Raw genomic sequence first — 15592 nt, 5'->3', positions numbered from 1 at the left:
CAGATGGGTGTAAAAGATCCCATGGCACTCTTTTTGAAGAGAAGCAGGGGAGTTTTCCCTGGTGTCCCCCTCGATCAACAGTCAAAACAACAAGATGATCTGGTCACTTATTTCACTGCCGGAGAAGAGGGGTCGAGACAGATTCAGTCATAGCTTTCAAAAAGTGAATTGGATAAAGACGTGAAAAGGGAAAAAGAAATTGCAGGGCTACAGGGAAAGAGCATGGGGTGTGGGACTATTTGACTGGCTCTTTCAGAGCTGGCAGAGGAATGATGGGCTGAATGGCTGTGTTATTATACAATGATAAATGCTAGTCTACCTTTTCAGCACTTTTTCTAACTGTGGTCTTACTAAGGTTTGATGTAGCTTCATCATTACACCTAGATTTTTATAACCTATACCTCTTACCCATAAAACCCAGCACAGTGTTCGCTCTTTATGATTTTAGCCACTTGAAGTGCTGGTTTTAGTATCTTGTAAAGCTGAAACCCCCCCCCCCCCCCCCATATCCCTCTACTGGTACCAGTAGCAGGAATGACAGGCATGTGGAGAGAGCAAGGGAAGTTCAGAATCAAGGGACAAAAAGATGTTTTTTTTAAAAAAACTACAGGCACTGAAAATCCCAAACAAGGACAGAAAGTGCCAGAAACACGCAGCTCTGGCGAAGGCCGACGGCTGTGAAGTTGGCCTTTACTGGGCTCGCCGCAGATGCTGCCTCAAAAGAGTTTTGAACAGTTTCTGTTTGAAGGGGTTTTTTTGGACATTGAATCAGTGGCCAACCACACTGCCTGTACATCAGAAGTGATCTTTTGTTGTTTAAACCCTCTGGCAGTTGTTTCAGAAGTCAAAGTGAGGTTCACTGATCTGTCATCTCTCTCTCTCTGCCACTGGAGTGGCGGCCATCTTGGTACCAGGTTTCAAAAGCAGTGAAACTATCCCAGCGTGCATCTGGCATCTGTAATTTACTTGCATTTTTATGGAACTCAAACCGAGCTAAACAAATGGAGGGATGTCTGTTTTTAAGAGTAATGTGCATTTGAATTGAAAGTGAGTGGGTGATTATAACACCGCCAATGAGCAAAACTAGCCGGGCCTGCTGTGAAGGGCTTCAGTTAGCCCCCTCCGTGCAGCTGACAGCTGCTGACGCCGTCTCTGTTTCGTTCTCCCGTTGCCACCTCAATTTTCTCTCTCTTTATTCCAGAACCCGTCTGATGCAGAGTTTTAAGGAGTCGCACTCCCATGAGTCGTTGCTCAGCCCCAGCAGTGCAGCGGAAGCACTGGAGCTCAGCATCGATGAGGATGCCATCATCAAGCCAGTGCACAGCAGCATTCTGGGACAAGAGTTCTGCTTTGAGGTAAGGGGGGGGGGCGGCAGGGAGCCACTTTCCCAGTCCGAGTCTGCGGGTCTCTTGCGACGGAGGTCGCTGTCTGGGGTGGGCAGTGTGCGTGTGTGTGTGTGGGGGGGGGGGGCACCAGTCTGTGAGCATCCGGTAGCCCTCGGTCACTCTGTGGGTACCTTGTAGCACAGGTCACTGTCCAGATGGTCACCGGGTGGTCTGGGTGGTGGATTTGTAGGTTGTCTGGTAGCCCAGATTATGGGTGGGAATGGGGGAAGGGATATCAATAGGGTGAGGGTTATGGATAGTGATGGAAGTGAGTGCAGGAGTGGGGATAGGAACGGAGCGGGCGTGTGGACAGGGATGGAGATGGGGCGGGTTGGGATTGGTGGGTAGTAGTCTGAACGGGAATGGGAGCAGGGAATAGTGAGTGCGGCTTGGTGAGTGTTGGGGCTGGCGATGGGGGGAGGGGGTTTGGAGGTGGGGAGTGGGTAGAGATGGGAGGGGCAGATGAAGGTAGTGTAGAGGTGGGAATGGGGGCACAGATGGGAGGATGCCGGTTGGGGTGGTAGATGGTGGGTGGAAATTGGATAGGTTAGGGGTGAAACTGAGGGCTGGGGTTGGAGTGTGGGGTTAGAGATGTGGGTTGGTGCTGGTGGGTTAGGGTAAGGGATGGTGATGAGGGTTGGGATGGGGGAATGGCTGTGGGGGTCGGGGCAGCGGTCAGGACGGGGTCAGTGGATCGCAACCATTCTTATTCTGACCTCAGCTGAGGTCCTATAAAGATTAAGAATGAGAACCCTGCATGATGTTCCTCTTCCCTAACCAGTTGTAGCCCCTCCACACCTGGAGTACTTGTTCATTTCTGGGCACCACACCTTAGGAAGGATATATTGGCCTTGGTGGGAGGGCAGTGTAGATTTACCAGAAAGATACCTGGACTCCAAGGGTTAAATTATGAGGCAAGATTAAACAAACTAGTGTTGCTTTCCCTGGAATTTACAAGGATAAGAGGTGATTTGATCCAAGTTTTCAAGCTATTAAGGGGAGCTGATAGGATAGAGAGTAATGATTTCTGCTGGTTGGAGAGTTTAGGATAAGGGGGCAGAATCTAAAAATTAGAGTCAGATCTTTCAGGAGTGAAATTAAGAAACGCTTCAACACAGAAAGAGTGGTCGAATTTTGGAACTCTCTTCCTCAATTGGCAATTGATGCTAGATCAGTTGCTAATTTTAAAAGTCAGATTGATAGATTTTTGTTAACAAAAATTTTTTTTAAATTATTCGTTCATGGGAATTGGGCGTCGCTGGCTCGGACAGCATTTATTTCCCATCCCTAATTGCCCTTGAGAAGGTGGTGGTGAGCTGCCTTCTTGAACCGCTGCAGTCCTTGGGGTTTAGATACACCCACAGTGCTGTAAGGAAGGGAGTTCCAGGATATTGATCCAGCGACAGTGAAGGAACGGCGATATAGTTCCAAGTCAGGATGCTGTGTGACTTGGAGGGGAACTTGCAGGTGGTGGTGTTCCCATGCATCTGCTGCCCTCGTCCTTCTAGGTGGTATGGGTCACGGGTTTGGAAGGTGCTGTCGAAGGAGTGTTGCTGCAGTGCATCTTGTAGATGATGCACACTGCTGCCACTGTGCGTCAGTGGTGGAGGGATTGAATGTTTGTAGATGGGGTGCCAATTAAGTGGGCTGCTTTGTCCTGGATGGTGTTGAGCTTCTTGAGTGTTGTTGGAGCTGCACCCATCCAGGCAAGTGGATAGTATTCCATCACACTCCTGACTTGTGCCTTGTCGATGATGGACAGGCTTTGGGGAGTCAGGAGGAGAGTTCCCAGTCTCTGACCTGCTCTTGTAGCCACAGTATTTATGTGGCTGGTCCAGTTCAGTTTCTGGTCAATGGTAACCCCCAGGATGCTTATTGTGGGGGATTAAGGGATATGGGGCAAAGGCAGGTATATGGAGCTAGGTTGACGATCAGCTATAATCTTATTGAATGGCGCAACAGGCTCTTGGGGCTAAATGACCCTGCTCCAATTGCTGAGTCTGTGTTCCTTGCTGTCCTGGTTAGGCTGAGCTCTGACCCTGAGACCGGTATGTTCTCAGTGGAACAGCTGCTCACTGGATACCCACATTGTTCACACTGCGTTAATTTCTGAATTGACAGATTGGGACTCTGGTTTTACAGCCGTCTCATGTGCGCATAATTGTTTCTCCTGATAATAAAATACAGGAAGACATGAATAAGCTTATAGAGTGTAATTGACAAATAAATATCAATGGAGATAAGTGTGATCTGGTGAGTCATAAAGGGGGCGAGGAGCAAAGGGATCTGGGGGTACAGAAACACAAATCGCCAATGTTAGTGACTCAGATTAATAAGGCCATTTTTTAAAAAAAGCAAACCGAGTCCCAGGGTTCATTTCTGGCGGGATAGAACTGAAGAGTACGAAAGTTATGTTAAATTTGTATAAAACCTAGTATAGACCACACTTTATTTTACTCACTTGGGAGTTTTGTGCACAGTTCCGGTCTCCGCATCACAAAAACAGCATGGAAGCACTGGGGAAGGCGCGAGAAAGATTCACCAGGTTGATACCAGAACTGAGTAGGTATGCTTATCAGGAAAGGCTGAGCAGGATAGGGCTTCTGGAGAAAAGAGAAGGCTGACAAGTGACCTGATAGATAATGAAAGGGTTTAGTAGGGTAGACACAGAGAAGATGCTTCCACTGCGGTGGATTCCAAAACTATAGGTCGTAAATATGAGAGAGTCACTAATAAATCCAATAAGAAATTTGCATGAAACATCTTTACACAGAGTGGTGAGAATATGGAACTTGCCACCGCAGGGAGTGGTTGAGGCGAATAGCACAGTTGCACATAAGGGGAGGCTGGATAAATGTATGAGGGAGAAAGGAATAGAAGGTTGTGCTGATAGGGGGAGATGAAGAGAATGGGAGGGGGCTCATAACATAAGAACTAGGAGCAGGAGTAGGCAATTCAGCCCCTCGAGCCTGCTCCGCCATTCAATATGATCGTGGCTGATCTCATCTCGGCCTCAACTCCACTTTCCTGCCCGTTCTCCATGACCCTTCAACCCATTACTAATTAAAAACCTGTCTATCTCCTCCTTAAATTTACTCAATGTCCCGGCATCCACCGCACTCTGGGGTAGTGAATTCATGTGGAACAGTTGGGTCAAATGCCCTGTTTCTGTGCCTTTGCACCCGATGTTTTGGAATCTCCCGACAAAGTGGAGTGAAAGAAATCCCACTGGGCAGTAGCACAATAAGGCTGGGTCTCCTTTCTCTTGAAAAAAGGAGGCTCGGGGTAACCTAATAGAGGTCCTTAAAATTATGACAGGATTTGACAAAGCAGACACAGAGGGAATGTTTCCACTTGTGGGGAAGAGGAAAACAAGGGGCTATAAATATGATAGCCACCAAGAAATCAAATCGGGAAATTTGCAGCAACTTCTTTAGCCAGAGACTGGTGTGAATGAGGAACTTGCGACCACAACACAGGGCTTATCGAGGTGAATTTTGAGGGGAAGCCAGATAATCAAATGGGGGAGGAAGGAATGGAGGGTTATGGCTGACAGAGTTAGATAAGGAAAGGTGGAGGCTCGAGTGGAGCACAAATGCTCGCATGGGCTGGTTGGACCAAATGGCCTGTTTCTGTGCTCTATATCTGATGCAATACTGCACTGGGAGTGTCAGCCGAGGTTTGGTGTTCAGGTCTCTCGAGCGGGACTGTCGGAGCCACTGAGACATGGCTGACACTTTGTTGTAAAATCAATAAATGCTAAACACAATAGCCATGGAAGATGCCAGAATGTCATAAAAACCCGACTGGTTTGGTAAAGGGCACCTGCCACTACGAACTGGTCTGCACGACACAAAGAAGAACTTGAATGTATAGAGTGTCAAGATGTGCTAAGATGGCCCCATCAAACACTCCCAGGGCAGGTACAGCACGGATTTGATAAAGAGTAAGGCTCCCTCTACACCGTCCCCATCAAACACTCCCAGGGCAGGTACAGCACGGGGATTAGGTACAGAGTAAAGCTCCCTCTACACTGCCCCCGTGAAACACTCCCAGGACAGGTACAGGAGCAGGGCCATGGGGCAAACCTTATCAAGAAAAAAAAACAGATTAGATACAGAGTAAAGCTCCCTCTACACTGTCCCATCAAACACTCCCAGAGCAGGTACAGCACAAGGGTTAGATACAGAGTAAAGCTCCCTCCACACTGTCCCCATCAAACACTCCCAGGGCAGGTACAGCACAGGGATTGGCTGGGCAATTTGGGAAGCACTTCCTGCCAGCAATCCGGGGGAGCAGCTGCACCTGTGCTGCAGCAACTGCAGAGTGGAGACTGCAGCAACTGGAGAGAGGAGACTGGAGAAAGGTGAATACAGAGTGGAGAGAAACCATCAAGGAAGGCTGCAATTGTTTTGGAGAGATGGGTGTCAGGGCACCTGAAAGACTCTTAAGTTTGAACTGTTTGGGGGAGGGATAAGAGGCCTGAAGACACAGGGGTGGGGCAGCCAAATCCAGTAGGGGCCCCTGTATTTGTATTGGTGCTTGCACACAGGGAGTTCCCTCCCCACCCCAACTGCCTGCTCGGGACAGCTGGAGTTGCCCGGGTGAAGACTGTCTTGTTAAAATCAGAAGAGGAGAGTACCGGGCGGCTCCAGACGTGTACTCCTTCCGCCGCCAGTTATTCATGCAGCTGGCGCGGGAGGAGGTGACAGAAGGCCACTTTAATGTAGAATTCCAGGGGACGGCCTACCGCGTCTTCTGGACCTTGGATGGGGTGCGGTGCCATGTCTGTAAGGGGGTGGGGCATGTTCGTAAGAACTGCCCCAACCTGCCGGCTGCCAACTCCAACTCGGCGGCCCAGGGTGGCGACGCTGCACCTCCTCCCAAACCCCCTACACCTCCACCAGATACCATTCAGTCGGTACCGGAGGCTGTGGTTTTCACGGCCTCCGGCAGGGAGGGGGTTGACCGTCCAAGTGGAAGGAAGGCGCGGAGGAGAAACAAACATCGAGAGGCGCGTCCCCTGGACACCGTGACACTACCCGAGTCTGAGCTCAGCACAAAGTCCGATCTCGGGAAGTCAACTTGCCCCAGGGCTGGGCTCAGGCCCAGGGTGAATAAAAAAAAGGAGAGTGTGGAGGTGGAGGCCTCTGATGATATGGAGGTCTCTGAGCCTCCGCACACAACTGGGAAAAAGAGGAGAAGGCACCCCTCCACAGAGGTAACAAGGGGCCCTGAGGCAGAGGGCCCATCTGTTGGAGGGGAGCTGTCTCCTGTTTCGGGTCTCCAGGTTTCCCCTACCGCCACCACCAAGGCTGCAAAGTCCGGGCAGGATGGAGGGGAGGGGAAGGCCCCAGTACATGAGGCCCCTCCTGAAGGAGTAAGTGGGGCCCTGCTTGTGGTGGGGGAGCCTGGGGACGCCGCCCATTCTGCCACTGCTACTGAGTGAAGGGGAGGGCGAGGCTCCAGAGGGTCGGCCCTCCCAGCCAGAGTCCACCACCAACCAGGAGACACCCGACCCGGTTATAACTGAGAATGCTGCCCCATCTGCTGGGCCTGTGGGTGCTGGCGGAGCGGGAGATAGCCTCCTCCCTCCGCCTCCGGTCTTGACTCCGGCTGGATATCCGGGGTCAGGAACCTCTGTCTCCCCTGGACCACTCATTGGCCTGGGGACGGAGGTGGAGAGGGGTCCTGAACTGCTGGCGCCCACAGGCTCCAGTTTCACAGTAGAACCCAGAGAGCACTCCTCCGCCAGCGATCCTGGGGGTGGGATCGTGACGGAGGCAGGACCAGCTGGTGCGGCCGGGACGTCCGCCCCACAGTGTGTGGTGGATGTGTCGGCCGTTGGCGGTGACGACCCGGAGGAGGATGGGGATTCGGTGTGAGGCACAGAGGATGACCTTGATTCCATCGCCAGTGAGGTGGTGGAGTCCCTCGTGCCTCCCACCGAATCTCCCCTTATCCCCACGGCAGAACTCCGGGATTTCCTCGCGGCTTGCAGGGGTTGGCGCGATAAAGTTCAGCTGGCCCTCGGCCGTTGGTCGAATCTGGCGCTGATCATACAGTCCGTCCGTGCCGCCCTGAAGAAAGCAGGCAAGCGCGCGGGCGTGAAACTGGTTGAGAGGCGCCGTTTTAATGTGTTCCTCAATGGGTTGCTGGGGGAGTGGAAGGCCAGGTGCAGTTCCACTCCCTCCTCACAGTGAGCTGTTGGTGACGGGTTTTAAGTACCTTTGACATGAAGATAACCATAGCCAGCCTCAACATCAACGGCAGCAGGGGGTCTCACCGCAGATTTCACAATCTCTCAGTCCTTAGGGAAGGGAGATACGCGGTGTGCTTTCTGCAGGAAACCCACACCGTTCCGGGAGACGAAGCCACCTGGCTCCTGGAGTGGCAGGGTGTCACCTCACCCCTATTTCTAGTGGGGTGGCTATCTTGTTGGCCCCGACTTTTCAGCCGGAGATCTTGGGGGTCAAGGAGCTAGTGCCGGGCCGCTTACTCCACCTCGCCGTTCGCCTGGGTAGCGTGCCGCTCCACTTTGTGAACATGTACGCGCCCAGGCCCGGCGCGTTGCAAGCGCGCTTCTTTGAAGAAGTGTCCGCTCGCTTGAGCTCCATCGATAGCGGCGAGTGCATCATCCTCGGGGGGGGTGGGATTTTAACTGCACCCTCGAGGTGGGGGATCGCTCCGGTCCCCAGCGCGGCCAAGCATCGTTGGAGAAGTTGAGGGGACTGATCAGCTCCCTTAACTTGGTGGACGTCTGGCGGAATCTCCATCCCGACTCCAGCGCCTTCACGTGGAGGTCTGAAGGAGGAGGGTCGCGAATCGACCGCCTCTACTTTTCGCAGGCGTACGTCTCCCACGTCTCAGCGGCCTCCATGCGGCTGGTGCCGGGCTCGGATCGCCGCCTGGTGTGGGTGGAGTTCACTCCGCTCCGCATGCGGGCGGGGTCCGTGTACTGGCACTTTAACAACCAGCTGCTGGAGGACGAGCGATTTCGGGACTCGTTCTGTCGATTCTGGGCCGACTGGAGAAGGAAGCGGGGGGGCTTGCAGGGGTTGGCGCGATAAAGTTCAGCTGGCCCTCGGCCGTTGGTCGAATCTGGCGCCTCCTTGAGGCGATGGTGGGATGTGGGCAAGACTCACATCCGCGTCTTCTGTCAGGAGTACGCGAAGGGGTCGACCAAGAGGCGGGAAGCCGAGATCGGGCGCCTTGAGAGGGAGGTGCTCGACTTGGAGTCCCGCCTCGGTCATGCCGTCGTGGACCCGGTCCTGTGGCAGGCGTACAAAGAGAAGAAGGGCGCACTGAGGGACCTGCAGCTCATAGGGTCCCGAGGCGCCTACGTGAGGTCGCGGATCCAGATCCTGGTAGATTTGGACCACGCCTCACCCTTCTTCTACTCGCTGGAAAAATGGCGGGGGGTCCGTAAGCAGCTCGTCGAGCTGCTGGCCGACGACGGATCCTCCATCACGGATCCGAAGGGAATGGGCCTCCTGGTCCGTACTTATTACAGTGCGTTGTTCTCTCCGGATCCGTCCAGCGAGGATGCGCGCAGAGTTTTGTGGGAGGACCTGCAGCAGGTCAGCCCAGAGGGTGCCGAAGGATTGGAGGCTCCACTCACGTTGGCGGAGCTGACTGGCGCCCTCCACCAGCTCTCAAGGGGCAAATCCCCAGGGCTGGATGGGTTGACCGTGGAGTTCCTCAGGGCGTTCTGGGACGTCCTGGGGGACGATTACGCACGGGTCCAGGGGGAAAGCCTGGCGACCGGGGAGATGCCCCTCTCGTGGCACAGGACGGTCATCGTCCTGCTGCCGAAGAGGGGCGATCTCTGCCTGCTTAAAAACTGGCGTCCGGTCTCCCTCCTCAGCACGGATTAGAAGATCTTTGCTCGGGCTATGTCTACCCGCCTGGGCTCCGTGCTGGCACACACGATCCACCCCGACCAGTCCTACACGGTCCCGGGCCGGTCCATCCAGGACAACGTCCACCTGGTCCGGGACCTGATCCAGAGGACTGGTCAGTCGGTCGCCTTTCTCTCCCTCGGTCAGGAGAAGGCGTTCGACAGGGTGGATCACGATTACCTTTTCGGGACTCTGCGCGCTTTCGGACTCGGGCCGCATTTCGTGGCCCGGGTCCGACTTTTATACGCCGCCGCAGAGTGTCTAGTCAAAGTTAACGGGTCCTTGACGGCGCCCCTTCGATTTGGGAGAGGAGTGCGTCAGGGGTGCCCCATGTCCGGCCAATTGTATACCATCTGCGTGGAGCCCTTCCTGTGCCTGCTTCGCAGGAGGTTGACGGGATTGGCTCTGCGCGAGCCGGCCATGCGGGTCGTCCTCTCGGCTTATGCCGACGACGTGCTCCTCGCAATCACAGATCCCGTTGACCTGCGGAGGATGCGCGACTGCCAGCAGACCCTTTCTGCCGCGTCCTCCGCGAGGATCAATTGGGAGAAATGTTCCGGACTCCTGGTTGGTCAGTGGCGGGTGGACTCCCTGCCGGAGGAGATGACACCTTTTGCGTGGAGCACCACGCACCTCCTCTATCTGGGAGTCCACCTTAGCCCCGCTGAGGAAGCCTGGCCGGCAAACTGGCAGGAGTTGGAGGCGAAAGTCACCGCTCGGCTGGGGCGCTGGACAGGACTGCTCCGAGTGCTTTCCTACAGGGGCCGAGCGTTGGTCATAAACCAACTGGTGGGCTCCATGTTGTGGTACCGGTTGGTCACTTTGGCCCCGCCCCCTGCATTTGCCAACAAGATCCAGAAGAAACTCGTCGATTTCTTCTGGGGCAAGAGGAAACACTGGGTCTCTGCCGCGGTCCTGAGTCTCCCGATTGAGGAGGGCGGTCAGTCGCTGGTGTGCGTCCGCACCCAGGCTGCGACTCTCCGCCTTCGGACCCTGCAGAGATACCTGTACGTCGAGCGTCCTCCCAGATGGTGTGCGCTGGCGACGTATTTTTTCCGCCAGTGTCACTGCCTTCAAGACGACACGCAGCTCCCGGTGGAGTCCGTTAGCCGCGCCTCTCTGAGGGAGTTGCCTGTCTTTTACCAGAATCTATTCCGAGTCTGGAACATGGTCGCCTCCAGTCAGGGCGCTCCCCCGCCGGCGGAGGAGAGCGCCTCGGCTGTCCGGGCGGCCGACTCTGGGGACGGTCCGGAGGGCGGAGGAGTAGCCGAAACCCCCGGGACGCCCCTCGCTGCGGGTGGCGAGGGGGCTCGGGAGTGCGGAGCGATCCCGGCCGAGCTGACCCCCGCTCAGCCGGAACTGCTCATCGGACCCAGGCCCCGAAACCCTCCTCGGGAGCCGGTCCCGCACAACCCAAGCCGCCTCTCGGAAATGCCCTCCGTGCCATTCCAATCGATGTGGAGGGGTTTCCTGTATGGGCTGCTCCTGCACACTCTCCACTTCCTCGTCAGCCGGCCGGACACGCCCTGGCGGTCCGCGTTGCCATCTGGCGGCGAGGGGAAACCCCGATGGAGGTCTCTCTGCGCGGGAGTCTTCCCCCTTTACATCGGGGACCTGTGGTGGAGGGTGCTGCACAGAGCAGGGAGGAGGATCTCCTCGTCGGTCTGCTCCTGGGCCTGGCCAAGGTGGCAGTTCACAGGTCCAGGTTGCGGGCCGTCGGGGGTTCCGTTTACCCGATTGCCTGCCCCTCTTGCGCGGTTACGTTTGCGCCCGGGTGTCCCTGGAGAAGGAGCTTGCGGTGTCTGCCGGTACGCTTGAGGCATTCCGCGACCGGTGGGCACCGCAAGGACTGGAGTGCATCGTCGACGCCGACAATGGCATTTTAATTTGAGTTTTGTTTATTTATCTGGTTTTAATAAAGTTATTTTAAAATTATGTATATAAAGGGGGCCTGAGGAATACAGGCCCCCTCGACATAGATTATATAAAAGGGGCCTGGGGTATAAACGCCACCTACAAAAAAAAGAGAAGAAAAAGAAGAAAAAAAAAAATGGGGTTAGATACAGAGTAAAGCTCCCTCTACACTGTCCCCATCAAACACTCCCAGGACAGGAACAGCACGGGGGTTAGATACAGAGTAAAGCTCCCTCTACACTGTCCCCATCAAACACTCCCAGGACAGGAACAGCACGGGGGTTAGATACAGAGTAAAGCTCCCTCTACATTGTCCCCATCAAACACTCCCAGGACAGGAACAGCACGGGGGTTAGATATGGAGTAAAGCTCCCTCTACATTGTCCCATCAAACACTCCCAGGACAGGAACAGCACGGGGGTTAGATATCGAGTAAAGCTCCCTCTACATTGTCCCATCAAACACTCCCAGGACAGGTACATAATGAAAAAATTCAGTTATTTTTTACAACTCCTAAGGTGATGTGATGCAGCGCTTCCTGTTTGTGAGCGAGCTGTTAAATCTACACTTTCAAGCCCCCATGATTTGGTTTGGAGGAAGTTACCTTCTCCTCTTGGAGTTTGGCTGATATGCTGCTCCACCAGGAGCTTTGTTTCGCTTTGTGTTTGGAGGACAGACTATATCCTGTGGAAAATCAGACCAACTCTCCAGCTGAATCTGAAGTATTACAATTACTGCTCATGATGCTTAACTGAACACTACTGCCCTGATGGTGCAGGCACTGGCTCTTGGCCAGTGTGCACTGGAAAAGGCAGAAATCCTGTTTTTAGCCCTGTAAATGTTTAATACCTTTATTCTAAATGTAAACCATCTGAACCCCTCGATTAGATTCCAGTCTGTAACTCACTCCCAGGTATCCATTATTCTATATATAAACCATCTGAACCCCTCGATTAGATTCCAGTCTGTAACTCACTCCCGGGTATCCATTATTCTAAATGTAAACCATCTGAACCCCTCGATTAGATTCCAGTCTGTAACTCACTCCCAGGTATCCATTATTCTATATATAAACCATCTGAACCCCTCGATTAGATTCCAGTCTGTAACTCACTCCCAGGTATCCATTATTCTATATATAAACCATCTGAACCCCTCGATTAGATTCCAGTCTGTAACTCACTCCCAGGTATCCATTATTCTATATATAAACCATCTGAACCCCTCGATTAGATTCCAGCCTGTGACTCACTCCCAGGTATCCATTATTCTATATATAAACCATCTGAACCCCTCGATTAGATTCCAGTCTGTAACTCACTCCCAGGTATCCATTATTCTATATATAAACCATCTGAACCCCTCGATTAGATTCCAGCCTGTGACTCACTCCCAGGTATCCATTATTCTATATATAAACCATCTGAACCCCTCGATTAGATTCCAGTCTGTAACTCACTCCCAGGTATCCATTATTCTATATATAAACCATCTGAACCCCTCGATTAGATTCCAGTCAGTAACTCACTCCCAGGTATCCATTATTCTATATATAAACCATCTGAACCCCTCGATTAGATTCCAGTCTGTAACTCACTCCCAGGTATCCATTATTCTATATATAAACCATCTGATCCCCTCGATTAGATTCCAGTCTGGAACTCACTCCCAGGTATCCATTATTCTATATATAAACCATTTGAACCCCTCGATTAAATTCCAGTCTGTAACTCACTCCCAGGTATCCATTATTCTATATATAAGTCTTAGCTCTGTGGTGACTGACCCTCCTGCTACTAAAACAGTTCCTCCTTAGTTACTTCTATCAAAACCCGTCAAGATTTTCAGCACCTCTATTAAATTTCCCCTTCACCCTCTCTGCTGTTAGGAGAACAACCTCGAGTTGTCCAGTCTCTCCATGTCACTTCAGTCATTCATCCTTGGTACCATTCTGGTAAATCTCTCTGTCTCTCTGCTTCTCTTTCTCCTCTGTCTCTCTCTCTCTCTCTCTGTGTTTCTCTCTCTCTCTTTCTCTTTCTCCTCCCTCTCTCTCTCTCTCTCTGTGTTTCTCACTCTCTGTCTCTCTTTCTCCTCCGTCTGTCTCTCTCTCTCGCTCTCACTCTGTCTCTCTTTCTCCTCCGTCTCTCTCTCTCTCTCTCACTCTCTGTCTCTCTTTCTCCTCCGTGTCTCTCTCTCTCTCTCACTCTCTGTCTCTCTTTCTCCTCCGTCTCTCTCTCTCTCTCTGTTTCTCACTCTCTCTCTCTCTTTCTCCCCCGTCTTTCTCTCTCTCTCAGATATATATATATATATATCTGCTATCTTGATGGTGAGGTAGCAGCGGATTGAATTAAAGTATAAATAGAAAAGCGGGGTCGGGTGCTGTCTAAACCTTGGCTTTCAGGCATTTATATGTTACATTCCTTGCCAATTACTGTAGCAGTAATTATGAATAAATTATGAGTTTATCATGTCCTCAATCCTTAAGGGATTTTTTTACTTTAATTTGAGAGTTGAATGAATTAACCTGAACGTATGCATTATTTACTTAGAGAGCTTGATGTGAGATTTTACTGTGTGTTTGTAGTTTTCTAATGAGAGAAGAGTCCTGTCGGGGGTGGGGGGGCGGGATATCCATTATAGGCAAACATCACTTTATGTTTTACAGAGAATCAAAATAATGTGCACTTGTGGAATTTTATTGGTGCTCTTTGGGGTTGCAGTATTATGCTGGCACAGAGAACTATGCATTGGGTTACTACCCTGCCAAGTTTCTCCTGGGAATGTCCACGATGGGAAGTGTTTGCATGTCTGTGAACTTTTTTTTATTCGTTCTTGGGATGTGGGCGTTGCTGGTGAAGGCAGCATTTATTGCCCATCCCTAATTGCCCTTGAGACTACTCGAATACAAATGGTTAATAGGATCTAAGCGGCATTTACACCTCGCTTTCAGCCACTGATCTCCCAACAGAACACCAAGAAACTTCCTAGGATTTTCCCTGTATTTGCAGACTCTATGGGGGCACTTCTGTCAGGGAGATATCGAGAATACAATCAGAATTCAGGGATATGGAGGATGCACAATGAGGTATAGTGAGATAGAGAGGACACACAGTGGTCACTGTGATATGGAGGATATACTATGAGGTATAGTTGAATGCAGAGTACAGAGAATAAGGGACAGAGGACACACAATGGAGCACATTTGAATATAGTGGGTACACAATCGGGTAGAGTGGGTTACAAAGGACAGCGAATGAGGTACATAGGACACACAATGGGGCTCAGTGGGGTATAGTGGGTACACAATGAGGTATAGTGGGATTTAAAGGACAGAGACTGAGGTACAGTGAGCATGCAATGAGGCACAGTGGAATATAATGGATACACAATGGGGCATAGTGGAATGTAATGGGTACACAATAGGGCACAGTGGAACGTACTGGGTACACAATAGGGCAAAGTGGAATGTAGTGGGTACACAATGGGGCACAGTGGAATGTAGTGGGGACACAATGGGGCACAGTGGAATGTAGTGGGTGCACAATAGGGCAAAGTGGAATGCAGTGGGTACACAATGGGGCACAGTGGAATGTAGTGGGTACATAATGGGGCACAGTGGAATGTAGTGGGTACACAATGGGGCACAGTGGAATGTAGTGGGTACACAATGGGGCACAGTGGAATGTAGTGGGTGCACAATGGGGCACAGTGGAATGTAGTGGGTACACAATGGGGCACAGTGGAATGTAGTGGGTACACAATGGGGCACAGTGGAATGTAGTGGGTACACAATGGGGCACAGTGGAATGTAGTGGGTACACAATGGGGCACAGTGGAATGTAGTGGGTACACAATGGGGCACAGTGGAATGTAGTGGGTGCACAATGGGGCACAGTGGAATGTAGTGGGTACACAATGGGGCACAGTGGAATGTAGTGGGTGCACAATGGGGCACAGTGGAATGTAGTGGGTACACAATGGGGCACAGTGGAATGTAGTGGGGACACAATGGGGCACAGTGGAATGTAGTGGGGACACAATGGGGCACAGTGGAATGTAGTGGGTGTACAATAGGGCACAGTGGAATGTAGTAGGTACATAATGGGGCACAGTGGAATGTCGTGGGTGCACAATGGGGCACAGTGGAATGTAGTGGGTGTACAATGGGGCACAGTGGAATGTAGTAGGTACATAATGGGGCACAGTGGAGTGTAGTGGGGACACAATGGGGCACAGTGGAATGTAGTGGGTGTACAATAGGGCACTGTGGAATGTAGTGGGTGTACAATAGGGCACAGTGGAATGTAGTAGGTACATAATGGGGCACAGTGGAATGTCGTGGGTACACAGTGGGGCACAGTGGAATGTAGTGGGTGTACAATGGGGCACAGT

The 15592-nt window shown here is 52.1% G+C and overlaps 1 protein-coding gene across 12 annotated transcripts in view; it reads left to right on the top strand.

Moving 5' to 3' along the window:
• syngap1a (synaptic Ras GTPase activating protein 1a) overlaps positions 1-15592 on the top strand; it is a 703692-nt gene that overhangs the window by 537494 nt on the left and 150606 nt on the right. For all 12 annotated transcript variants that reach the window (XM_068009527.1, XM_068009530.1, XM_068009524.1 and 9 more), the window contains one exon: positions 1202-1355. In XM_068009527.1, coding sequence (XP_067865628.1) covers positions 1202-1355 — 154 coding nt within the window. The remainder of the gene's footprint in view (positions 1-1201; positions 1356-15592) is intronic.

The sequence above is a fragment of the Heterodontus francisci genome, chromosome 29 (genome assembly GCF_036365525.1).
Source record: "Heterodontus francisci isolate sHetFra1 chromosome 29, sHetFra1.hap1, whole genome shotgun sequence".
NCBI classification, from domain to species: Eukaryota; Metazoa; Chordata; class Chondrichthyes; order Heterodontiformes; family Heterodontidae; genus Heterodontus; species Heterodontus francisci.
This window is presented reverse-complemented; position numbering and strand designations above follow the sequence as displayed.